Raw genomic sequence first — 27,519 nt, 5'->3', positions numbered from 1 at the left:
GCTGGGAACCCTCAACTCTGATCGTCGTAAATTCTGTTAGATATCCATAGATGAATGCCATATATATTACCTTTTCACCACTCGAATAGAAAAAGTATAAAAGTTTAACAATATTACAATGCTCCAATCTGCGCATTATTTGCAATTCACGATTCTGCAAAGGAAAAAGTTGAAGGTTGAGAGTTATTATATATAAATTTGGGATTCGAGCTCGCAAATCGAGCTACTCACCTTAAATCGTCTGTCCTGTAAAACTTTTTTGATTGCAACCAACTCGCCGGTATCGCAGAGCTTCGCCTGAAAGACGACTCCAAAGCTGCCATTTCCTATGACTTTTGTGTCTGTATAGGAAACTTCTTGAACGCGATCGGTGCCTTGGCCAGGTGTAGCAACGACTGTTGTAATTTTGGAACCATCGCGACCTTTGAGAGCAGGGAATAAAATCAAAGAGAGGCATAAGTATGAGACGTAAATATTGTCAGAAAAAAACAAATAAACTTTAAATTATCGTATATATTTCTTATGTTTATCTATAACATTATATACAATATCATATTAGCCCCGTTTCTTTCGGTATAAACAAGCAACAATTCTGCATCCAGTTAAATGCCATCATTAACAAATAGTTAGATATGTATATCGTTCACATAGTAGACGACAAGACAGTGCCAAGTTGTTGAGAGCAGAGCTCAGTAATACCTATTGTCTCCCAGGCGCCCTCAAGTTTCTCCTTGCTTCTATCAACCTCCTTTGGAATGGACAATGCGACGCTATGCTCGGGCCACAAATCATTCAACTTTCCGATCAATTGTTTCATGCCTGTGGCAGGATTAGATCGAATCGCATCAGTTAAGAGATCGTTGCGAGGGACACACGCAGAGAGGGAGAGAGAGAGAGAGAGAGATTGATATATAGACAAATAAAGGGCACAGAGCTCAGCACACGAAATGAAAGAGCGGGTGAGCGATAAGCAAAGCCAAAGTGGGAGTGACAGAGAGGATCGAGAATTTGGAATTGGAGAAGGATTTTAGTCATGCAAAACATGAAAAGTGTAAACATTTGCTTATCTCTCTTCTGTCTCTTCGCCTTTGTCTTCCTCTTGTTGTTCTTTATCATTTGTTATCATGCTCGTTTGCATATATTATATATATATATATATATATATATATATATATATATATATATATATATATATATATATTTATTTATATATAGTTTATAGACGCGCGAAACATTTCAGTTCAGCTGCTAAACGTTTTACGTGATCGCGCAAATTGCGATCACTTCACCTATATATATACATATATATATATATATGTAAATGTATATATATATTATCTATTCATTTGATTTTATTTAATTTATAATTAATTTTGGCATTAGCGCAACTTTCGACGGGCGGCAGCTGCTGTACCGCATTACCAGATCGAGACGAGGCGAGAGAGGATGAGGTGAGGCATCAGCTAAAGGTCAACGCTACTGTGCATAGAGATGGGCTCGGCCACAGAGGAATGAAGACTGAGATTGGGATTGGGATTGAGATTTAGATCGAGTTGTGGTGGAGGGGGGGAGCGGGAAAACTATATGCGTTTGTACTTGGATCCTTGTACTGCTTGCCGAGCGAGCCAGAGCTGCGCGTCTGTAGCTTCGGCTTCTTGAGGGCAGCCAACAGCGAAGCCGAGGATGAGGAGGCGGCACCAGTTGCAGCTGGCAGCGATGATGGCAGCGTTGCTTTACCATTTGCTCGACGCCCCTTGCGGCCGTTGGCGGCCAACGCGGATGAGGATGACGATGTCGTGGATGACGACGACGACGACGACGATGAGCTGGCGGAGGAGGACGAGTCCGTCGATGCTGCAGTGCTGTTATCACTGCTGTCGCTGTTCTCGCTGGTTTTGGACTTGGTATCGGAATCGTTGGAGTTGCTTGCCGAGTCGCGCTTCTTGTGCGTCGTCTCCACTTTGGCCATGGACGCGGACGATCGTCTCGCTAGACCCGATGATAACAGCGAACTGTTGCCGCCACTGGCATTCGGCAGCGAGTGGCGTTTAGTCTTCGATTTCGATTTGGTCTTGCATTGGGGCTTACGCGGCGGCATTGGCGTCCAAGGTCGACTGGTGCTAGCGGCCACAGCCGCGGCGGCCTCATGAGCCGCACGTACAGCCTCAATCTCCGACAGCGGCGCATTGTAATAGTGTCTCGATGCTAAGTTCGAATTCGAGCTCGAATTGTTCAGGTCCTTCGGGTCGCCGGCACTGGTTATGGCCGGGGCGCTGCCGGGAGCCGTCTCCCCAGCCCCGTCCGATTCGCTGGCATCATTGACGGCCCGCTTCTTCCTACGCACAACTCGCACCACCTTGCGCAGGCGACTGGACGCCTGAGTCTTATCCACTTTGCTCTCAATGATGGCAGCCTGTGAATCGACTCTACTGTCTCTAGGTCTCGAGTGTGTTCGTGGTTAAAGTTTTATTTATTTACTTATATTTATTTTTTTGTTCACTTTCTTGTTGGTTTTTATTTTTATTTATTTTTTGGTCAGGCTTTGGCCTAGTTGTGTTAACAGTGCGCGCGTGTTTTATTTCTGCCCACTTGACCAACTTTTCTCGCGGACGTCTTGCTTGACGTTTAACGCAGACAATTAATCGAGTCGATCGATTCGATCGATCTTCAAATAGAAATGCTCAGCACATACAAAAAAAAAAAAAAAAAAAAAAAAAACAAATATCAAAATCAGTTGAAACGAAAGCAAAATCAGCAGCAGCAACAGCAACAACAGCAACAATTGTCGGCGTTTTATCTTTTAATCATTTATGCAGCTCTAATCACACACACACACAGAAATATATATGCATATATGTGTATCAAGATATATATATTGAATAGAGTCAGTTCCGATTTGATATATATGTATATATATATATGTAATTATATATACGTATATGGTCGATCGATACGTTAGCTGCGATCCGGCGATGCGATCGCTCGAACTTCCGTTGCACAATTGGCTTAACGCTGCTTTCTTGTTGGCTCGTAGCAAACTTGGCGAGGACGAGCGACAATGACAACGACAACGACAACGACAACGCGTTAATGCCAATCGATGCACGATCTGCCAATTCGCTATCCACCATCCACACAGAGTCCACAAACCACGATCCACAGCCCAAACAGCTGATTCACTTGTGGCTTCGAAGCCGCTGAGCGCCGCACGCACGCGACTGCAATGTGTTTTTTTCTCTCTTCTTCTTTTTAAATTTTTTTATTTTTTTGGCTCAGCCTCATGAAAATTTCATAATTATTTCATTTTAATTTTCCTTTATTTATTTCTGTTGTTGTTTTTGGCATTGCACATTTAATTGCAGGAAAATTGCGAGCATAGCATAGAGATGCCAAAAGAACATGCGAAGACGATAAGACAGGTAGACTAAGACGGGCAGGCAGACAAACAGACAGACAGAAAGACAGACAGACAGATGGACGGTAAAAAGGTAGCCCAAAGACTTGGACTCTTACGATTCAGGCGGCGCACCGTAGATGGACCATACCGGGCCGATGGACAGACAACGTTGAGCAGCAGCCAAGCGCAGCCAAGCATGCGACAGATGCGAGCCCCGCCCTCCCCAGCCCCCAGGCTGGTCCACGTTAGCTGACAGCTCAATGTAATGGAGAGCGAGAGAAAGAGGGAGAGAGGGGGGTGGATTGGGGCGTAGATAGAAAGCAGCGCTGCAATCAAAGGATATGCCCAAGAAACCAAAAATGAAATACTATTTATTTCATTATAATGAATCAATTAAAAAAATAATATTAGCAAAAAAGCAAACACACTAATCATAATTAAACGAACATGATCGACACTCATATACTCTGTAATTCTGAGTCTGATTCGAATAGCATTTAAAGAACTTGTTAGGACTTGCCCCAAAATGGTTTGCTTACAAATTTATTGGTTAAACATTTGTTAAGATTAACAATAATAAGCAGGTATGCATTCTATCACACCCCTGCTATATGCAATTTTAATGGGTATCACAATAAAAAGGAGGCCAAGAAAAATGTGGGCATACATGCCATTGAAATTGTTTTCTCGATACGAGGCGCCACCAAAAAACACCACAAATTGGCAAACAAAATACATAGATAGACGATATAGGCGATATATATATATATAATGTATGTGAACTATTGTCCATCCATCATTACTATTTCTATTAAGGCTGGATTTTCAGTGCACCTTTTGTTTTCTTTCTTTGCGTTCCAATAAGGTTCTTCTTATTAGTATTAATTTTTTTTTCTTTTTTAAATATATGCAATTTTATTATTTACATATATATATTTGCATGTATTATTAGTTTATGATTGTCGACATCTAAAAGTTCTTGGGAATTTATTTAATGTTTCAAAATCAAATTTGTTTTTTTTTTTTTTTTTTTTTTTTTTTTTTTTTTTTTTTTTTTTAATATAGTATTTTAGTATGCCATAAAGTATAATTAGAATCGATTTATGATGAAATGAAGTTCGAAACAACAAAATCGATTTCGATTTGGGCAATAAAAGCATAAAAATAGAAATTCTAAGGCGAGTATATTTAGATCTCCTACGTCTTATAATCGATGTTGTTTGCCAGTGGGAATATTTACTATATGGATCTAGATATAAGCCATAACATAACTGTGTTAATTTATTGATGATAAATCGAGGTGCATGTTTTTCAACCAAACTGTTTTGATTTATGCGAATAAATAAATCAAATTGTTAACCCAAATATTATATACATATATATAATATGCATGAATATATGCGCACTCCCGTTTTAATGCACTGTAAATATTGTAAAACAACACTTAGACCAATTGGGGGTAGCTGGGCGGCAGACCGGGCGGGCTTGGGGCGTTGTCAAAATAGAAAAACAATTTTTCAAGTCTTTGGTTTTTTTCTTTGGTACTTTGTGGGGCGACGACAACTAATCGATATACAAACACAGTTGGCAACTAGAACTGCGCTCGCGAGACTCAATGCCGGAGGCAGGCGCTGGGGTGCTGGGGTGCTGGGGTACTGGGCGATGGGGCAGGCATTCGGGCTGTGGGGGTGTGTCGATTAACGGTGCCGGGGGTATCGCATGTGCAATGCAAAAGAAGTGAAAGAAAGAAAAAACCGCATGACGCAGCAGAAAGAGAAGAAACCACTTCAAAACACAGGGAATAGGAGGAATATATACATATATATATATATATATAGATGGAAAGACAGAGGCAGAGAGAGAGCAAGAGAGTAATAGCAGCGGAGAAGAGAAAGGGAAGTGCTTTCACACACACACTCGGATGGTAATAACGTGTCAGAGCCCCGAAACCGAATACTGTAGAGCTCCCATGCACAAGAAGCTATCCCCCTCTGCGCTTCCTCCCCTACTCAGTCCCAACCCTTTTTTCTGAATAACGCGCTTCGCATGCCTTAATTCAAACGAAATCAGCACAGCTCAGTTAGCAAAGAGATAGGCAGAGGGAGAGGGATGGCGCGCAGGGGAGTGATGGGACCAGCTTTTAGTCGGCGCTATGAATAACATTTAATATTCTATTTGTTACCACATTTGTAGAGAATTTATATTAATTTATTAAATGCTTCAACGAAAAAGACAAAGGATATAATGTGTAGCAGTTAGGATATTGATTATAGGCCTTGTAAATATTAGATAAGCAATTCACAGCTATAAATATTTATATATCATATGCTTGCCCAGTATTATTCCCTGGATAACATAGTTTTCACAGAGTCTATATAGAATAGTTCGCTTTATCGATTGAGTGGCAAAAGCTTGAATCTAATCTAAGTGATCAAATATAAAATAACCGTTATAAATTGATTTTACAGAGCATTAGTCCAAAAACTGCTGAACAGACTTAAGCGAAGGGATTCAATTGGAAATAGCAAAAATATATGAATATATATTTAGTTAGTTATTTAGTTATTATACATTCATACATTAATTTGTCAGTTTAATCTAGAATTTAATTTACGCTTTACATACATGATATTTATATTTATGATATAATAGAACGTATTACACTGCGAAATGTGACAGACTAAGTATACACCTTCCTGATCTGACCGACACGATGAGTCACTCGATTGGCATTCATTTCCGACTGTCTGTCTGCGTACTTTTCCGTCCGTATAAGCGCAGAGACCTCGTAAACTAATAGAGCTAAAGACTATAAAATACAATTTTTATGAATTACGAGTTTGTCATTCTAATCTTCTATAAGTCAGACCACCCCTAACATCGATTAAAACTGAATAAGTTTAAGTTTTTTTTTTTTTAAATAAATATATAAAAAATATATGCAGGGTATATCCTAGTCGACCACTCCCGACTCTAGAGCAAAGTCCTCTTTGCTATTGTTTTTCCTTCAATTAATTTTGAGCTTTTTTCTTGCTGTTGTTGTTGCATTGTTGTTACTTATACAAAGCAATTTCTAAGCGCATATGGGATTGTTAGGAGCTGCGTCTTTCGGCTCGTTGTCAGGTGAGTGTGAGTGACAGCTGAGTGCGGTTAAAAAACCCGACACATTTTTGGCAACTGAATTGAGGAGGGGAGGATTTCTTTTTATATATTTTTACATATATATTATATATATGTATATTTATATCTATCTGTCTGTGTGTGGGAGGAGGAAGGCATGCGGTCAGATCACGAGATGTCTCCACCACGGATAAGAACACTTGGCAATCAAGCCCTAAACAGCGGAATCTCTGCATCTCTCTCAGTCTCTCTTTCAACCCCCACTCTCCCCCAGCAGCTAGCCACCCGCACGATCTTGCCCTGGCGCAAGCATTGCATACTTTTAGGTGCATCGCATAAAACCCACGCCAACGAAGCCCCAAAAGTGTGGGCGAACCAAAGCGATTGCATAAAGCGAGGCACATTTCAAGACGAATGCGAATGCGAATGGCAAAAGCAAATTGAAGCCATTTTTTTTTTATAACCGATCGATAAGAACAAGGGAGCACAGAGAGAGAGAGAGACTAAAGCAAATTCGTGCAGCTTTTGGCACAGCTGCTCAAACAGACAGCAACAGCTGTAAAATGACATCGGAGCAGTTGGATGCAACGCGACAATCAGAAAAGACTCTGCCAATTTTGGCTAACAGACTTTTACTCTGAAGATAAACGCATAAGCAAACTTAGATTGCCGTTACTTTCGAGTATATATCAAAATCAAAATCAAAATCAATTTCCTTTGAGCGTAGATCGCCGTGCATATAGAGTAGTTTATTTATTAGTCTTATTAATGCAAGTCACCTGATGATGACCTAATCAGTCCCTGTCTGTGTCTTCAATATTTATTGCTAAATATATTAGTTACACTGTTATTTGAGCTAAACTTAGCTCGAGCCGATCGAAACTTACACAAGTCAAGTCTGAGGTGTTTCGGATGTGGGGGTTATATATAGATGGCAGTCTACTGAGGCTCGCAAAATCATCTGTACTATCAATCCCTCTCTCTCTCACTCGTCAGCCCGCACTCCCTGCTCTTCCCTCAGCTGCTTCCGCTTTTGTCCTCTATCAGTCGGCAACAAGCAGTTGCTGTCGTTGTCCAAGCTGATCGCGTTGTTGTTGCTCTTGGCTATTGAGGTTGTCAGGCCCCCCTCAAATTTAAATCACATCGCAAATATCACACAAAAACAAAAAACAAATTAAAAAGCCAGCAAAACAAGTTGACAAATGTTTTCAACTTGAGCACGGAGCGGCGAAGGCACAGCAACAGCTGGCAAGAAAAGCGCCAGCAGAGACACGCCTCCAGATACATATACTATATGCAGCTTACTATATATACACATATACTATATACATATCGACATTTCTATATGTACTCAGACTGTTGTTTTGCATTATTTTTGGAATAAGTTTTCGGCGCTCGGCGCTCGGCGTTCGGCTTTCGGTTTGTCAACAGCAGCGCGTGATTATAAACGAAGCAACAACAACAACAACAACAATTAACAGAACAACAGCGACAAAAATGTTAACGAAACATCTACATATAAAGCACATTAGTATATATGGCTATATACAAATAATAATCATCATCTTTCACGACTTGACTTGCTAAACTGATAACCTGAGCACACAGCACTCGTGTCATCCCCTTATCACTCAGAATCTGAAGAGCAACAACAACAGCCACAACAGTAGCTATATAAGTACGTCCCTTCGTTATACAAAAGTCAGCTGTTATAATAGTCTATCTCGCAAGCATTATACATGTCTCGAAAGTTTATATCAATAGACAAGTTTTTCAAATTTACATCTGAATACATATGTATATCCAAATTCTATATTTACTACATAACACTTTATGCTATTTAACATTTTATCCATCAATATTTCATGTCTATCAAGTATCTCAATTTCCCATATACTTAATTCGGTATTATCTAAATATATTCTATCTGATTTAGAGCACCTACTCTATGAACTCTTAAGTGTTATATAGAGATCATCTGTTGTATATGTCTATGTATTTTGGCACGGGTCTATGAACTGTTTCGATTCTTCATGAATATTCCAACTTCTTTTATTATATAAAATATGGAATGTTATTTGGAATACGGACTCAGTATACTTTCAAGTGTCATACAAAGATCAGCTGTTATACATATACCACTTATCATGCACTTCAAGTCAATTCATATAAATAACTGGTTATCAATTAATCCCACTTCGATTCTTAATCTAATTAATATATATATATATATATATATTGTGTGGAATATAATCTAACGATGGGACGATAGCAACCATCCAAATAAAACTTAACAGTTTGTAACATATATCCATTATAGACCTGCTGTACAATAAAGCCTGCAACCTCGTGAAGTTCTTTTATATTCATATGCTGTTATACAAGAAAAGTTCATAGCTACAATCATGTCTAAGATAAAGCTTATAATTGCCGTTAAATTGTATGTTCCATTGCTTGCTTTAATTCCACTTTATACCCCCGTAATGTTTCCCCTTTGTTCACCTGTGCTTAATAATGCATAGCAATTAACTTATAGCGTTCCGTGTTTCATTCACATTCAAAATGCTTTAAAATCCCATCTCAGTTCATTGCGACATTAACTTTAATGTAATACTTGACATTTAGTTCAGATTTTCAGGCCCATTATAGATTATTTCTACGTATGTATAACATTTCTAAAATATATGTATCTACATAGAAATAATTTACAATGCGTCTGAAAATCTGAACTGTTATATCTCATTTCTGCTACATCCCACTGATCCATTTCAGTCCATTCCATTTCATTTTAATCCATGTTACATCACTTATTCTGCTAAACGTAAGCTTACTCTCGTAGGATCTCTTCTTCTTAAAGGCAATGACTTTTCAAAAAAAAAAAAAAAAAAAAAAACCAAGAAAAAGTGAAAATCAGCTGGCATAAGTCAACGCTGTCGTCTTATCAATCAGGGAGACCAGCAACAAAGACTAATGATAGCAACACTTTGTGGATTTATTTTTCAAACTAGGGCGTGGCACTGGCTAGGGCAGTGTCGCTTTCACTTATCAGCCGCCCGACAAAAGCCCCAGAGAAATAAAAATAATAAAAAAATACAGGGCAAAGCGATGATTTTTCACCCAAGCGAAACGACTGGAATGGATCAGTATAACATGTAGCGCTGAAACGTATTTATCATTTATCGGAATGCTATCGAGTACAAAGTGCAGAGAATCAATCAAAGAGATTCAGAAGGGACAGGGACAGAAACAACTGAAGAACTGAAGAAAATCTATACATATATAAAGTATATTAGAGCAAAGCTTAGTTAAACACAATGTTCGAATGAAATTTGTGTCTATTGAGGTACTTCAGTTGGTCTGCTTTGCATTACTGAAAATCCCCATTTAAATAGCTTACCAGATAGCATTTTACACGCTAGATTACGTTGAAATTAACGAAACTTACCTAGAAAGAGAAAGAAAGAGAGAGAGACGGAATTAAGATTAGGGTAAACAAAGCTGAATCTATAAAATTATATCACTGATATAGAAATAATGGGTAAGCAAGCTCTTTGAATATACATTTTATACGGATTAGTAAAGACAGTTGGGTTCGATTTGAAAAAAACGATAAAACCGTAGCGATAGCGATAACGATATCGATACCTGTCGAAGGCCGATTACTATAGTGTATTTACCTAGTATGTGCTTAAACTTTTGCACCACTTTGGTCCAACTAACGCAGGATTGTGTTCTAGCCAGCTTTACAGTCTTTACATTCTCGAAACAATCGGCGCCATCGTCGTGGTGGAGCGCTGTTTCCGCCTCGGCGCCGGTCTCAATCTCATCGTCGTCCTCATCCCCATAGCCAGCGTCGTCCGCCGAGCCAATTGACTTCATGTTGCTCCTGATGTTGGCATCATAATGATTATCATGGCTATGACTGCGAACGCGCATCTTAACCAAGCCAATATCGGCATCGTCATCATCGTCATCGACGTGGCCACTCGCATCGGGATGGGGATCCGACATCTGTTTGTTGACCGCCAAACGATTTCTATCACAGTGATTGGTTGTTATTGTTGTTGTTGTTGTAAGTGTGTGGTCTTTGGTGTCAAGGCCGCTGGCCGCCAAATTGGAGGCCACCGTTGTGTTGCGCTTCTTGCGCTGCTCCTCGCGCTCCCGCTTGAGGAGCGCCTTCTGTTGCTTGGCGAGGCGCTGCTTCTGTTTGCGCGCGAACTTCTCGCGCAGCTTCGGACTGCCGAACTCGTCCAGATAGTACATGGTGTCCTGCAGCCCATCCTTGCGATTGATCAGCTTGGCATCAATGTGCGGATCCTCGTTGATCTTGAGCAGCGGAAAGAAGATGCGTCCATCCGTGCCCAGGCTGCGCGCATCTCGCCGCTTCGCCGCCGCAGCGGCAACAGTCAAGGGCGCCAGCTCAAGCGGCAGCTCTTCCTCGGCCTTCACCTTGGCCGCTATCTCGGCCTTCAGGCGCTGCTGCTCCTCGTCCTCGTGCACGCCAATGTTGATAATGATGCCCGACTGCGTGTCGTCCTCGTCCCCATCGACAGCGACGCCATCGTCCTCATCATCATCCTCCACCTCCTCTAGATCATGCTCGTCATCGTCACGATCGTCCCCGATGTCCACCTCTTCGATGCGATCCTCCACATCGAAGCCTTGTGTACTGTTCGTGCTCTTATATTTAATGCGTCGCAGCGCATTGCTAGAGCCGCTGCCGCCACCGCCACCGACGCCGACGCCGACGCCAACGTGGCTCAATTCGAGCGCCGATGCGGCACGCGTGCGTCCAGCGACAGCTGCTACCTGTAGCTGCTCATTTCCGCTGCTGCTGCCCAACGATTCGCTGCTGCTGTTCGACTGGCCGCCGCCCGCGCCGCTCGAGTTGCCCTCGCCGACGCGCTGTTCGATGCCGCTGTCCTGGCTAAGCAGCAGCTGTTGTTGCTGCTGCTGCTGTTGCTGCTGCTGCTGCTGCCTGTGCTGCTGCTGTTGCCGCTTCCATTTTGGCTGCGATCCGTGTAGGCTGAGTGAGCCGCTGCTGCTGCGCACCGGCAGCTGTTGCAACTGCAGCAGCGTCGCCTGCGAGCTACTGCAGAGCTGCTTCTGAGAGGCGCTCGTCACGATGACACCGCTGTCCGCTGAGCCAGTCGACGTCTGAGTTAAGAAACGTTCGCTCAATGGAATTTTAATTGGTGCACTTATAATATTAGTGTTGCTGTTGCTGCTGCTGTTGCTGTTGCTGTTGCTGCTGCTGCTGTTGGCGAGCACCGCATTGGCGGTTGGTGCTGCTGCTTTCGTTGCTGTTGTTGCCATCAGGTTTTCAATGTCTTCTGTTTTGGTACTTGTGTGTCTTATTTCTCTTAGCCAACAAAGTCTTGCTCACACATAGAAAAACAAATATGTACTCGTCTATTGCCTATCTCTGCGTCTTCGGTCTGATTTGTTTAGGATCTTTCACTTTTTGTTGAATTTATTCTACGCACTGACAACTCGGTTGCATCAGAGTCACATTGCCTGCTCAATAAAATGCAATTTATATATTTTCTTGTTTAATGCTTTATTTTCATTGTTGCTTTGTTTTTATTGTTGAGAAAGATAGAAAGAAAGAGGGAGATGGAAATATAAATGGCAAAACATTTTCGCATATCCCATTTATTTTCGTGTACTTTTCATTTTTGTTTGCTTCTATTTTTAGAAAGAAAAAAAAAGCTTGTGAAAAACAGATATTTTCTTGAAAACAACTTTCGTTCGCCTGCGCCACGCAATAAAAACAAAACACCATAAAAAATAACACACACACACGCACGTGAAGAAAAACGAAATGTTTTCCAAAGATATTTAAAAAAAATAAAAAACAAAAATTACGAAAATCACATATTTCAAATTACACGCAGTTGTTGAACCAGCCTATATTATTAGTTGATATTTATTTATTATTTATTTGTATTATTGTTATTGTTAGCGCAATTTGCAAAGACTCAATTGGCACACACATGTGCGGGCGCTCTTGGGGTCGCGATTGAACTGAAACTGAAACAGAAACTGAAATTGAATTTCCAAATTATCAACAGCGCCAACAGCAGAAGCGTCGCTGCTGGCGCCGCTGACTGACGCATATGAAATACGCTCACTCGCACACACACACACACACACACACACATGGGCAGACACACTCGCACGCTCGCACACATGCGACGCAACGTACAACAATGAAACTGCGAAGAGAGCAGCAGAAAACAAAAAGAGAGCGAATGCCAGGCGCGAGCACAAAGTACAAAGCACACAGAGCAAAAGCGAAAGTCATTAAGTTTTATTGTGTGAGCAGCAGCAGTGGCGTCGTTTGAGAGGAATGCGGAATGAAACACACTGTCGCTAGTTACTTGCTAAGAAGCAGCAGCGACAGCGGCGATTATTTTAACCTGCAGCCTTTAAAATGGAGCGAAACAATGGGAAATTCACACACACCAATGCACACACATAGGCCAACATTCAGTTCTTACTCTAATCTTATCATGGCTACGACCCGAAAACTGTGCAGCTAATCAGAGTATGAAGAAAGAATGGAGAATTTGAAGCTTTGGGCTCCTCTTTGAAGCTCTTTGCTGCTGCTGTTTGTTGTTGTTGTTGCTGTTTGCTGTTGCTGTTGTTGCTGCTCTTGCTGTTGCTACTTTTTTCATTTTTTTTTTTTTTTTTTTTTTTTTTTTCATTTTTTTTTTGCAAAGCGGAGGTGTTAAATCAAACAGTAAAGTAGAATGTATATGGCACATGGAGCTAAGTGAGTATCGAATGAAGCGAACAACATGAGAAACGAAACACATAAGCAGACTTGTGTCTGGGTGGGGGGTGGAGGGTGCTCATAAAACGATTAAGCTTGAGGGATTTGTGGCGGGGGCTTTAGGGGGTTACAACTTATTAAATATGTACATATAGTAAAAATGCGCTCGATTGTACAAAACAACAACAACAGCAATAACAATAACAACGACAATGGTCATAAAAGGTATTGCCAGAAGGCAATTTTTAGTTGCTTGCGTTGCTCAAGTGCAAACAGTGGAAAATTTTCGAGTTGCCTTCGTGACGGTCGCTGTTTGTTGTTGTTGTCGCTGCTGCTGCTATTGTTATTCTTAGGTTGTGTCCACTTGCCATGAACTAGGTCCTAGCACGCAAAAACATTGTTGACAAAGCACAAAGGACAAAGGACAAAGGATACGCAGGTTGGTCGGGAGCACACAGCGCGTTAGTCGTTAGCGACGCATTAGCGCAAATTAAAGGAGTGTCGTCGTAGCAAAACAAAATGGGAATGAAATGAACACAACGGCACAGCGGTCTGTGGGCTGTGGACTGTGGGCGAAGCAATCATTCCGTCCGATCCACTTCAAGTCATATCGGATGACAAAGTTTGTATTCAATGGGGTTCATTAGAGTTTATGTATGCCCCTGTCTATATTCATATTCTAATTTGATATACTCGAAATAGTTATATTAGTTTACTAATTGTGATTTCTCAACGCTGGGGTCACACGGCACGGCAACACTGTGCAGCACCACTTAGAAACTGGTTAAATTCAAACTTTCTCCGTTAGTCGCTGCTGCTGCTCCCAATCATTTTTCTGGCCCCCTCGACTTGGACAGCTAACTTTTGACCACCTGTTCAGCTGTCTAGCTGTCTACCTGTCTGTCCATTAGACCATCAGACCACCAGACCACTTAGACCAACTGACTTCATTGACATTTGACTTAATTGCCTAATGACATGTTCTTCTTCTTTAACTAGTTTTCTCCTCTTAAGTTTGACGTTGTGCGCATTTAAGGGCAAGTGAATATATAGATATATACATATATATATATATATATACGACTTTTATCCACTGAACTTTGGCCAGTACAATAAACACTAATCCTTTCCTAAGCTACCGCACACACTAATGCACAGAGGTATCCCTATTACCGTTATAATTTATTTAACAACCACACAGAACTTGGCCCTGACGCAGTTGGCCTTCTTTGAACCAACACGTGTCCACAGAAAGCTTCGCCCCTCAACATTTTAAGAAATCAAATACAATTTACATGGCAAATGAGTTGAAACATTGTTGGTAAGGTTAAAAACTTTGGGACTTGAACTTGCATGTCGATAATTCAACGGCCAACGTCAGCCATTTAATAGTGGGGCCCCAACATTTGCCAAGCACACGCGAGTAGAAGGCAAGGCAAAGCGACGGGGAGAGGGGGACAGGGGTGGAGGAGGAGAGGGCGAATAGGTGCTACCCCCCGGCCCAACGGATAAAAATAGAATTGAGAAGTGGACACAAACAAGGGTTGTGAACAGATGGGGTTGTTCTTTCACCCAATGCCCATATTAATATCGATCCTTGAGAAGAGGCAACATGGGAGTTAAGACATTGGCATAGTATATCGACTGTATAGAGTGGAAGAATCACTTATATATAATGGTATATAATAGTATATACCTTTTCATAGATATATCCAACAAAATTCTTCAAATCTTGCAATGCTATTCACAATAGCCAATCACGTTTTTACCTTGCTCAAAGGCATTTGTTAGGTAATCCATTTCATTCTCTTATAAAATAGAACTTGATCAGAATTTGAATGTCTTTCCTCTCCTTTCTTTGTTGCAATACGAAATCGCTTTGCCTGGATTGACAGACAGCCCAGCTGATTCCGGTGCGTGTTAGAAAAGAAAACCAATTAACTGGTCAGCAGGTGTGGCCAGTTGGATTCGAAATGGGCTTGCACGGATCGCTCTGTCAATAGGTAATTGCTTTTAAATGCCAGCGACGCTACCAAATGCAATAATTGATATTTTGACAGCTACAGTTATTATTGTCTTCCATTCATATATTATATATGTGTGCACAAATACACATTTATAATTATTTGTTTTCGTTCGGCGGACATTAGGCAACACGAACTGAATTCCTGATAAGACAAAGTTTACATTTCAGCAATTAGCCGACGATTAGTTTCTTTTTCCATTCCATTCCATCTGTTCCATTCCCAGTTATAGATTACATTGCAATTTTAGCAGCTCCATTCCCACTTCAAGTTTAGGCCGTTCCCACTTATAGATTCTCCAATCTTATGGCCCTAATCTAATTTAAGCAGTTTACATTCAATTTTGACAGTTCCATTTCCATTTTTCATTTATAGATTCCTCTTTTTTATGTTCGCTACTAAATTTATCTGTTCCATTCCCACTAGAATATTCCTTTTTAAGTTTACTATCGAACCTCAGCTGTTCCATTCCCATTTATTTTTATAAATCTTTTGTCTATGGACTATATATATTTCTTTAGGTTCATTCCACTCCCATTTCTAGAGTCCGTTTTGATTGCATTCCATTCCATAACCAATTTCAATAGCTTCCTTTCCATTTTCATTGCCATTCCTGCATTCCGTTCATAATGGCAATTAACCAATTCCAACCGTTCCTTGTCTTGTCAATCATCTATGTACTTGTCTGTTTCTGTTTCTGCTTATTCTTCTGTTTTTCCACCGTTCTTTTGTGTTCCATTGTTTTCGAGTCTTTGACAAATAGACGTAAAGCCCCACATACAAATAACGAAAATCTCTAGAGGCGCTTTCTTTGCTTGTTGCCATTGTTGTTGTTGTTGTTGTTGTTGTTGTCACAAATGAAATGCAAATATTTCACGTCACTTTGTGTCGTCTTATTTTTCTTTCTCTCTCTCCGTCTCTCTCTAACTCTCTCTTCGTCGCTATGTGTATATTGCAATAGCACCTTTTACTTTCATGCGCTCACTGCTGAAATTGTCACATTTAACCCACAGATGGCGCCAGTCCCGCATGAGCAGGCTAGACTAAGTACGCCAGATAATTCCAGAATTTCCAGTTTATACTGCATTTAGATTAAAGTTTCATATGAATTGCAAATGATAGACTAACAGATATCCTGTGAACCCTTTGGTTGCCAAGCAATTTGTAGAACTCTCTTCATACATTATCCCAATTACAAAGTATACATATGTACATATCTATATAAATATGCATATACGCGCATTTATAGCTCAAAGTAGTACAGATAAAGACAAGAGCACAGAACAAGTGTTGCTTGGACAAAAAAAGTCTATAATAAAAGCAAGGGAAATACTTCTTCTTTATTTGCCTTTGTAATCAAATTAACTGGTTAAACTAACTATCTCCTTTGAATCTAATTGGGCATTCCAAATGCTGAGAGATGTTTTAAGAAAATTGAGCTTTGCGACTTCTATGAATGTTGATACTATACACATAAAAATCAAGAGACAATGGAATATTGAAACAAAGCAATGCAAAGTCCAACTAAATAGTAGATGCTGGCGAATGCGAGAAAATCTGAGCACAATCTACAGACTGCAAACTATATGTATATATAATGTTTGACCATCTGGACTTTATATACAATAATATAGCTCTAGTAAAATGCATGTGCACTATAAGTGGGTGATAAATGCAGCGGCAAAGCTGCTGATCTGAAAAGGCAAACACGCGATTAGTGGACTACATTCTGTCAGTCAGTCGGTCAGTCAGTCTGTCAATCACGCTCATAGTGTGTGTGTATTGTTATGTTCCAAATAGCAACAAGTACAGCAGCGACAGCTGTAGAAACTGCGTCTTAGACATCCGAAATGCGATAATTTGTAGTTGAAACTCAATTGTATTAAGCAAATATACTGCATACAATATATGCATACGCACATATATTTTCTATATAAACATTGCTAATTATGTTAATTATTTAACCCAATTTGCTGGGAATGTGACATGAATGCAATGCACTTTACCAATAATGCCATTTCAACTAATTGCAGCAGAAAATGCCATTGAAACGAATGGAAATTGGACTGAATGGAACGAATGGAAACTGTTTAATGGGCAAACGAAAATGCCATTACGGAATGCAATGCTACACAAGTGGCAATGGAACGCGATGCCTAGAAAATGGAAGGGAAAGTCAAGGGCTAATAAATATAGATATTATATTTTAAAATATAGGAAAAGCAGCACTAAAAGAAGTATATGTCGGGTGTTACCGACTGCACAATACTCATTATTCACGGCCTAACTGCTGTCAGATCCAATCCACGCCCCAATTCCACATTTCGAGTCGTTAACTGCTATGGTTTCTGCTTTGCCACGCCCCTTGTGGCTGGATCGGGAAAACCTTGGCACCTAAGCAGTTCTAGTAAAGCGGACATTGCGCAACACAAATATACTCAGTTACGCAAAAGAGGGGAGAAATATAACAAGAAATTTGTTTTTGCTTTTCCCACTCAATAATTAATTGATTTAAAATTCAATTAAACGCAAAGTCTATGGCAGGTGAAAGTGAGTGCAGGTAATTGAAATTAAACAGCAATTAAAACATGAAATCTAATTGATTCAAAGCAACTATCAAGAATGCAATTAACTTGACATTGAATCCGAAATCTAATCACATTATTGATGTGGACTCGATATGATTTGCCGCGGGTGCTCCATTACCGTTCCATATGCCAGCGTTCCATGTACGCGCTGGCCAATCAAGTTGAAGGCCCAAATCTTATCAAATTACGCTCAAATGCAAAAATGGTTAAATTTATCAACAACAACAAAACATTTTTTTATTATTTATTTATTTATATCGCTCGCTTAAGTATTTTCTCGTGTTGCAGGAAACTGTGAAAAACTAATCCGAGCGAGTTGCCGTTGCGCGCCTATCTATATGACGATCATATAACAATTATATTGAGGATGTTAGAGATAGCTCGAGGAGAGCGGACAGCAGAGTACTCCCGACTGGGCAATGCTCTGTTTTTCAGTCAAGTGATCGACCTCATACGAAATTACCCACCCATTGTTTACATGAATGTTCTCGCCAGGCACGATAGTCAATATGCCTCCCACATGCTCTACAGGGTATTTTACTTAATGCTCTGCTACATTTCGAATTTAACACCTGTTGACAAGATGCTGCCTTACAATTCGCTATTGTTATTGCTGTCTTTATTGCTTCGCTTCCCGTGTGCTTCTTCTTGTTCGCATTATTGTTGATTTACATGATTGGCAGAGACAAAACAGTAAACAAAAACAGCGACGTCCGCTGTAAACAACAACAACAACAACAACAGCTGAACATGATAATTACAATATATACATATTCATATATAGCAGATAGAAGGCGACATTTATGTGTGCTTCACGCATACACTGAGAGAAAGGACAGCAAACAACAGCTGACAAACAGAATAAATTCCAAAATTTTAGTAAACTGCCGAGCCAGTTTTAGATTATATACTATATAATTTAAGCAAATATATACTCATATTGTTTCTCACTATGTAAGCGCTTGTCGTTGTTTATGCCAAACACGAATTCCTATCAACAATTAATTCATATCAACTCTGTGGTCTGACTCAAGCACACGCCCACAACAACATGTTGAGCGAGAAGAGAGTCTCGGTAAGTCTAACAGATAAAAACCCAAAAGAATCTATTCGAATTTGTTTACATACATGATTATATTTTATGTAGCTATACAGCCAACTGCAATGGTAAGAAATGTTTTTAGTATGGGGAAATAATAACATTTATAATGATAGATCAACCCCGATGCAACTGCATTAGCCTCAACGCTTTATCTGATAAATCTTTTTAATGTATGGATATACTATAAATACATAAATAAATATACATATATAATATATAGATATATTTTTCTTGTGTTATATAGATAAAATAATCATATCTATCATATTTCTAGAGTCCAGTTTCAATAGTAGAAAACTACTATTTTCACTACAAGTAAAAAAAGAAAGACGCGCAAATATTTACGCTTTTTAACCATTCTAAATGGTTAATAAAAATCTAATTTCATAATTGAAAACACTTTTTTCAACATTTGCATTGTTAGCCGGTTAACAACGCTTGGCTTATTAATAAAACAAATTACTAAGCATCCCCCAACAACAATCACAACAACAGCAAGACATTAAAAATAAAACCGTTTATTCATGATTCATCTGGAGTGCAAAAACTGTGGCTGTTGATTGAACCTGATTTGTAGCTTTGCTTCGCTTCAAAAATTGTTGACCCAAAATGAATGACGACAACAACAATAAAAACAGCATAATAATCATAACAACAATAGCAACAAACAACCCATCTAAAATGATTTTTGTGGCCTTTCCCACTTGGCCGCTGAGTTAAATTTGTGCTGATGAATTTGTTCGCGTCGCAAGTCGAGTTATTAATTGCATCAGCCAATTCGAAGGCACACTTAGGCACACACACACACATATGTATGTGTCGCGTGTGGCAATGAAACAATGTTAACAGCACCAATTGAGCAAACTAACCATAATAATCGAGCGAGCGAGAGAGAAGTAATAGAGAGAGAGAGAGGGAAAGCAAGTGCGAGAGCACTCTGATATCGATCTCAAAAACATTTTACACATAGAAAGAAAAAACCCACTTTCAATTGGTTTTTCTTCGCGAAAAATTCATTTCATTTGCTTTTTGGTCCATAAACCAATTCCGAGCAACGCCAGCCCCAACCTCAGCCCGCCACAATTGATATGTATTTTTATTTATAGTTTTGCGTGCCAGCACCAGCCCCATCGCACCCACGCCCCTGCACTACCCCACTGGACACAGTGCGTGAATGACTGGGCCATGCGTCACCAGCATCGCGCCCCAAAAACGAAACTAAATTCGAAAAAAAAAAAAACCAAGAGGCAAAAACCCCCAACAAGAAAAAAATTGCCGACACTGAAACATTGCTTTGCTGCTCTCCCCACACACACACACATACACACACTCACACTAACGCACAGACATACTCTTAACTTCGTCACTGTTCGGCGCTCTACCCCCGAGTGCTCTCGCTCTCGCTCTCTCTGCTGCTGCTGCTGCCCACTGACGCAATGCGTGGCAGCGTTTACGTCAACCGGCGTCAACACGTCGCAACGCCGACTGCGGCAGCGCAGTCGACTTTGAAGTTAAAGTTTCTTCAAAGTTAACAGAAGCCAGAGCCAGTGTCCCGTTACAAAGGTCAAAACACACGCACTGTGAAGCCATAGAGGCGAGCTAACGGAGAGCGAGTAACAGAGAGACTGAGAGAGAGAGAGAGAGAGAGAGAGAGAGTGCATTCGAAATGCTGATAAGATGCAATGACGACGCTGAACATAAGCAACTCTTTCTGATTAAGACTTTAGCTGTCTGCTTGAAACAAATACATACATATGAATGTATATACATATTGATGTACATATGTATATGTACAAATACATGTTTGTGTTTGATAAGGTCACGCTGAATCGGAATGTTAACTTAGTGATGTGAATTCCACTTTTATTCTCTGTTTACAAATTAACAACGGCATTTATATAGATGCGTGTACATATAGATATTTATATTGGAAATTTTCTACGCTCTTCCTTGAGTCGTAGAATAGTTAAATGTTAAACAAGTCAATATATTCAATATTTAACAACAAATTATTAAATCAAGTATAATTACTTGCAATAACAAATATGAAGATCATTTAGCACAGCATTCACAGTTCAAGGCAAATGTAGCAATTCCAATTAGACCTCTGGCAAGTGTTTCACATACAAACAATTTCCAATTGGTTTGCATACACCGCCAAACTAAACAAAGTGAGTCGAATTGGAATTCGCATAACTACACGGATACTTCTAATTAGATTGTGTGTAACACTTAATTGGACTTAATATTGCCAATTAGCTTTCAAGCAGATTTCCTTGAAATGAAATACTTGAACGAAATTTCTGTCTCGGCTTCTTGTATTTGATAAGATAACCGCGGCCAGACCCACTTTGAATTGCGCAATGCTCAATTGCGTTGCCCCGTCGTACAGGTGGGTGGACGCTGGTCTGATTGGCAGTGTCTACCTGGAAGTTTGCATTTTGGAAGGTGCGAGCACGTGACCCGCTGCCATTTATTAAGAGGGACCCGCCAAGTGGCAGCTGCTAATTCGTTGGGCAAATTATGGGAGTCGATATATATTTTGTGGTTTGCCCTGGAACTGCATTGATCGGCCTAAAGATTCAGAGATTAAGTCGAGCAAACAGACCGATATTTGAGAGCTGAGCGGAAAATAATGTTTACTTTTGACGTATCAATAACAAAGTGCTAACTGATGGAGGGGGGCTGAGACTTTGAACTGTGCTGAACTGAAGTGGACTGCGCTGGCATGGAATGAAATTGAGTGGAACGAAACAAACAGTGGAAAATTTTATGGCCACATCCTTTGTGAATGCTGACTAATGAATAATTCCAATAGAGAAGATAAGCAATGCAAATTCTGCACGAATGGAGCTGCCATTCGTTTCCACTAGCAGTATAACAACGTATAACATGTTGAAAACAAAATGCTTTGTTTATTCCGAATATACAGCCGCCCCACACCTCCTGATTTTCTCGCGTGGCCACTGCTAATTGAATTTGCACGTCAGAGCGGAGACAGAGACAGCGAGAGCTGTTGCCATTAGAGATGTGCTAATTTGGCTGATTTGATGAGCAAGGGACTGCATGATTGGAAATAGCTCTCGCTGGCCGTCTCACTCATGGCAAAAATATTTGCATGTTCCACTGTTGTTCCGTTCCGTTCCGTTTCGTTTCGCCTTATTGATCTGTGCAGCGGACTGGAAAGTTTTGCTTTGGCCCGATGATCATGTGACACAACAAGGTTCCACGCGCCGCCAATTAAACCCACCAATCCACCAACCACCTACCCACCTACCCACCTGCCCACCTACTCACCTACCTATCTGCCACTCTGTCCATTCATGTTAAAAATAGACCTGACCAGGCGATAATTGCGTGCGATAGGTGTAATAAAAATGGATACAAATATCTATTTTTAGCTCAATTGCTGCGCGCTTTTTGTGGTTGATCGAAGGCTGGAGCCCCAAAAACCGAGCCACCAGACCGGACTAGCTAAAGTTCAAGGTAAGTGCTTTTTTCTTTTATTATACCTGCCAGTCCTAGTTAACATTCAAGAACGATTTGGGCGGCCATAACTGACTACACCATACTTGCTCAGATCAATTTATTAGCTGTAGAAATGCAAGATTTTTACATGGCCATTCGAGCAAATCGTAACAATTGTAAAGCCAGTCTAAGCACCTTCAATGACTTTCTCATTTATAAAACCAATACACTCTCTTCAGCTGGTGAACGACTTAAAACCATAACAAATAGCTCTTGGATAGAGGTAGGCGGAGCTGCAGTGGCTTCAAATATCTAGATGCATATCTCTTGCTCAATTAGAGGCGTAAGAAACATGCAAAGCTGTTGTCGACTCGATAACTGTTTGATATATAGCCTGAACTGAGAAAAAGAAGCAACAACAACAATAAACAGCCACAAAAGTAGTCAAAGCAAAGGTATTTAAAAGGTATCGCTCAGATACATCGGCTTTTTTTTTATGTTTAAAGACCGAATACAAAAAAAAAAAAAAAAAAAAAAAAAAAAGAGAAAAATATATAATAAATAGGAAGAAAAAATAAAAAACTATATTGAATTTCTTTGGCATTCATTTAGAGATTTGCTAGAATATGTGAATTTCCGCACAATAATATACATATAATATAATATATAGAGAAGAGAGCAATAATCTCTTCGAATTATCATGCGTTTCATGTCCAGCCCAAGTGGAATGGAACACAGTGCTATTGCTGCTACAAAGAGTAATTGCTGTAAAATATCTGGCCATTTATAGATCGTCTTACAAAACCAGTTAAATGCAATCGGCCATAAATCATGCCAATCGGCTATGCAGCTAACGTGTTTCGTTACCAATTTGGATGCAACAAAACAAAGAAATTCCACAAATTGCAAACATTTTCAGCATTAGACTTGCTTTTCAAAACTGAACTTGAGCATGAATTTGACATAATAGAACTTAAATGCAATACCCAATGATAAGCAGGGAGTGCAATGTAATATGGCAATACATGGACAGGCGGAATGCATGGCATGGAATGGAATGGAAATGCACGTGCTCAAGCCAAACGAACCTCTGTTTCCCTTTCTTTATTGTTTTTAATAGCAAATGGAAGCGAACGTACGCCGCAGGAGCAAAATGACAGAGGCGATGTCGACACACGCCGGAAAATGTCGTTAAAAAGACAAATTCCTGCACCGTTGTTCTCGGCGTTAACGCAAAACGTGAGTTTACTTTTTTTAATTTAATTTATTTTTATTATTGTCGCTGCACTTGTTGTTGTTGTTTTTGCCGTTTTAAGCTACTGACCGTTTTTGCTTTTTTTTTTTTAAATATTTTTATTTGCTCGGAAACGAATGTTTTCTGGTTTCGAAAACTGCGCAGCTCCAAAAATGGGCGTGAGAAATCGCAGCAACTCGAAAGCCGTTCGCTTACGGGCGTCATCATTAGCGTCATTATGCCATAAATACAACAACAATACAAATAAGCACACACACACAAGCGCATACTCAAACATGCACAGAGAGATAGAGAGAGAAAGAGAGAGAGAGGGAGTGAATATTTTTTTAAAACACTGCACAAGCAACGAAGGACGCGAAGGGCATACAAACCCCATGGCACCTAGCGGAACGCGTGGCAAATGAAACGATTGACCATTGGCCCAGCGCAAGAATGCGTACGCGAATTGCGAAATGCATTTTGAGAGAACGAAAGAGAGCGAGGGAGAGCGTGCACAGCTAAAAGCCCATCACAAGCTTTTAGGCAAGCTTTTCATTTTTCTGCTGATCGGCTTTTTTCTTTGTTATTGATGTTGCTGCTGTTGTTGCCTTGAACCATTGGCACATTTAACGCGTGGGTGTGCGCGCGCGTCTAAAGAGACCAAAAGAACGGACAAATTAATTCGCCGTGATAGGGATGAGCGCGTGTCGCACATGTGCTAAAGCGAACACGAAAAATCATTTCAAGTTAATTTTAGACATACATAAATAGAAAAAATAAATGTTGCATATTATTGGCTCAAGTCGTGCCGATGATTCTCTGACCGGTTCGCCCCATTCGTGGCACAACACAATTCGTGTCTCCATTGCAAACGTAATGCAAATTTTTGGTATATTAGAAAATCAACAACAAAATGTAAAAGCATAAAAATAGTAACAGACGCCTTAGCTCTTGCTGTTGTTGTTGTATGCAAACATTTCTTCGTTTGTGCTATTTAAAAAAAAAAAAAAAAAGTAAAGCGAAAGAGCGCACAAAAGCAACAGCAACAACAACAACAAACAAGACGTTGACTGACTTGACTTCTGCTTTGGTGCCGCTGCTGTTAGTATTGGGAAGGGGCACGGCCGGCAGCGGCAACGCCGGCACCACGATGGGGCCCCAGTTCATGCGAATTTTTTTTGGGAATTTTCCACTGGCAACGCGACAGCAACAACATGAATAATTCACTTTTGGCCCAAGGCATGCGCTCGCCCGTCTTGCGCTGTCCGTGTGTACGTGCGTGCCTGCATGCGTGCTCGTGTGTGTGTGCCCAAGTGTTGGTGCATGCTTATGTATGTGTATGCACGTGTGTGTGTGTAAATATTTCAACATTGTCGCCAATACAAAATTGCATGCACATACAGGGGCTGGCCGATTGTATGATTCGCCGCAGCCCCCTTCCTCGCCCGGCGTTCTTAAGCGGCGTTTGCCACAGCAGCAGCGCAGCATAGCAGATCAGATCAGATAGAGGAAGCGAAACGATAGGAGGGAAAGGGAGAGGCAAAAGCATTTCAACGATTGACTTGCTAGCAAAAGCCGCCCAATTAGCGCGCAGGCGCAGCGCTCAACAACAACAATTACAACTACAACTACAAGTACAACAACAGTAACGTGAAACGAAACTGGTTTGAAGACGCGCTCTGCTGCTGCTGCCGCCCCCTCCCCTTCGTTGCTGCTGCTCTTTTTGGGATGTCAAAGACGAAGAAGGCGAACAGAGCGAGACGCTAACTTTTTGCTCACTTGTTGCGTGGCGTGTGAGCGAGAGAGAGGAAGCGAGAAAGAGCAAGAAATATTGCAAACTTTTCCATTGATATTTTTATAGATCTGTGGATAAGCGCTAGAGGCGGCCAGGGGAGAGATGCGGCGCCAATTCGGCCGAATGCGATTGTTCAGATATTTCATTGATGAGCAAAGCCTCTTCTACACACACCCACACACATTATTCCAGAGCCCAACATCAATAACTCTTACTGAAGGAAAAGAAAAAGAAACACCTACACACATACACACTCACTTCTCAGTTTTTGAGTACAACTTCATAGAACTTTCGAGTAATTGTTTTCAACACAAACTTAAAAAAAAAAAAAAAAAAAAAAAAAAAACAATAATTTTAAAACTCTATCGAAAATGCTTATGTACCATTATAAATATTTCATATTTCTCTCTCTTTCTTTTCTTTCTTTTTTCATATTTTATTATAAATATTGTATATGAATGCACATACATGAATGTTGATATATTTATATACTCTATTTATTCATCATATTATATATTTATTACACTGCACCACATAATAATCAATAACCATAAAAAAAAATTAATATTAGATAGTCAATTCATGTGTGCGTTAATAATTAACGCTGCTGTTGTTTCATTTGAAGTATTTTTTAATTTTTTCGTTTTCGTTTTATTTTCTCACTGAGTTTCGTTGCTTTTTATGCATGTATTTTAAAGATTTGCGCGCTTTGTGGTCGCCAGCTCGTTTGCGGGAAAGAGACAAGAAACGCAGACGTACGTAACGAAGCGAAATAAGCGAAATGCGCGAAGACGACGACGAAAACGAAAATGACGAAGACACACGAGACGAGACGAAAATACGTATACGCCTGTTCGGTAGATTCAACGCGAGTGAACTAAAAACGTTGCCGCTTGGAGCCACCAGACGGCGGCGGCGGTTGCGGCAAAACGCAGCTACGACCAGTGTTGCCAGATTAGCTATTTAATAGCATTTTTAGCTATTTTTGAACCCTAAATGCTATGAAAATTTTGAAAATGCTATTAGCTATAAATTTAGCTATTTTACAAACGAATATTTTGAATTTGATTTTAGAATTTAAAGCAAAAAAAAAACATTTTTCGATTAAGTCCCAAATTGTACGTAATGATCTGCGCGATACTACCACCACGACTTTATCGTACTTATAACATCAGTTGTGAATTTACACCATCGCTAATTCTTCTTGGCGCGCTTCTTGGCATTAATTGTATGTGATGGATAAAAAATATAAGCAGAAATTTCGTGATTCCTGGAAAACAATCACCGAATTTAAGAATTGGATTAAGGAGGATGAGCCGGACAACAGGCGGGCGTATTGTATATACTGCAAATACAGTGTTTTTGCCAAATTGCACGATATTAAAATGCATGCCGCGACAAAAAAAACATAAAACTGCGATTGGCGTCTTTGGGCAAAAAATTTAAACATTTTCCATGATTTCATTTAAACATGATTCCAGTTAATCAAAAATATAATTCTGATGATGATTTGGATGTGGACCAAATTGTAACATTATTAAATAACATTTAAAAATAAAATTTAAAGTAAATGCATAATGCATAAAGGTTTCTCAGCTATTTTGTAAGCTATTTTAAAATTTGTTTAGCTATTTTCAGCTATTTTTTAGAGACGATTTTGCTATTTTTATGTCTGAAAACCTGGCAACACTGGCTACGACGACGACAGCGCAGTCGGCGGCGACGTCGCGACGCCAGCACTACCAACATACATTTACACATACGTATACATACATGCGCACACAGGCACAGAAACAGATATGTATGTAGGTATGCGTGTGTGCGTTTGGTTAATTCACATTTGCTTTTTTCGCCCTGGAGCATTCAACGTTGCGAAGAACCGCAAGTTGATCCAAACACACAGCGCATAACGCTAGCTAAAAGAGAGTTCGCGCACTAAAGAGAGTTGCTCGAGAGAGCGATAGTGCGCGCCGCACAGACAGAAATAGAGAGCGCTAGAAATTCTTGTTGCGT

General features: G+C 40.2%; 2 protein-coding genes and 2 long non-coding RNA genes across 14 annotated transcripts in view; 2 read left to right on the top strand and 2 right to left on the bottom strand.

Moving 5' to 3' along the window:
- The window catches only part of sgg (glycogen synthase kinase 3 beta homolog shaggy), a 43,647-nt gene extending 17,261 nt beyond the window's left edge, over nt 1-26,386 (bottom strand). For 2 of the 11 annotated variants that reach the window (XR_016270932.1, XM_089473639.1), the window contains exons 1-4: nt 12,409-12,691; nt 10,195-12,034; nt 232-422; nt 71-154 (exon numbers count right to left, since the gene is read on the bottom strand). Coding sequence is in view for 10 of the 11 variants with exons in the window: in XM_089473639.1 (XP_089329765.1) it covers nt 71-154; nt 232-422; nt 10,195-11,833 (1,914 nt within the window). In the remaining variant the exon portion in view is untranslated. Of the gene's footprint in view, nt 1-70; nt 155-231; nt 423-10,194; nt 12,206-12,394; nt 12,710-25,974 lie in introns of those variants that run through there. The other 9 variants (XM_089473641.1, XM_018013823.2, XM_089473636.1 and 6 more) reach the window with 8 other exon arrangements.
- LOC149268131 (uncharacterized) lies at nt 817-9,284 on the bottom strand. Its single transcript, XM_089473169.1, has 2 exons — nt 9,270-9,284; nt 817-2,413 (listed from the first exon to the last, which is right to left on the bottom strand). Exons 1-2 carry the CDS (start codon nt 9,282-9,284, stop codon nt 1,544-1,546), a joined length of 885 nt encoding a protein of 294 aa, XP_089329295.1. The 3' UTR covers nt 817-1,543.
- Nucleotides 16,659-19,430, top strand: LOC149268130 (uncharacterized). Its single transcript, XR_016270934.1, has 3 exons — nt 16,659-17,062; nt 17,353-17,879; nt 18,196-19,430. It is a non-coding gene; the product is annotated as an uncharacterized LOC149268130 (long non-coding RNA).
- On the top strand, nt 23,029-26,021 carry LOC149268129 (uncharacterized). The gene is made up of 2 exons (XR_016270935.1): nt 23,029-23,716; nt 23,877-26,021. It is a non-coding gene; the product is annotated as an uncharacterized LOC149268129 (long non-coding RNA).
- Nucleotides 26,387-27,519: the final 1,133 nt, after the last annotated feature.

Source organism: Drosophila arizonae, chromosome X (genome assembly GCF_054131065.1).
Source record: "Drosophila arizonae isolate 15081-1271.41 chromosome X, UAZ_ARI_1.0, whole genome shotgun sequence".
NCBI classification, from domain to species: Eukaryota; Metazoa; Arthropoda; class Insecta; order Diptera; family Drosophilidae; genus Drosophila; species Drosophila arizonae.
Note: the sequence above shows the minus strand (reverse complement) of the source record. Positions and strands in the feature narration are given on the sequence as shown.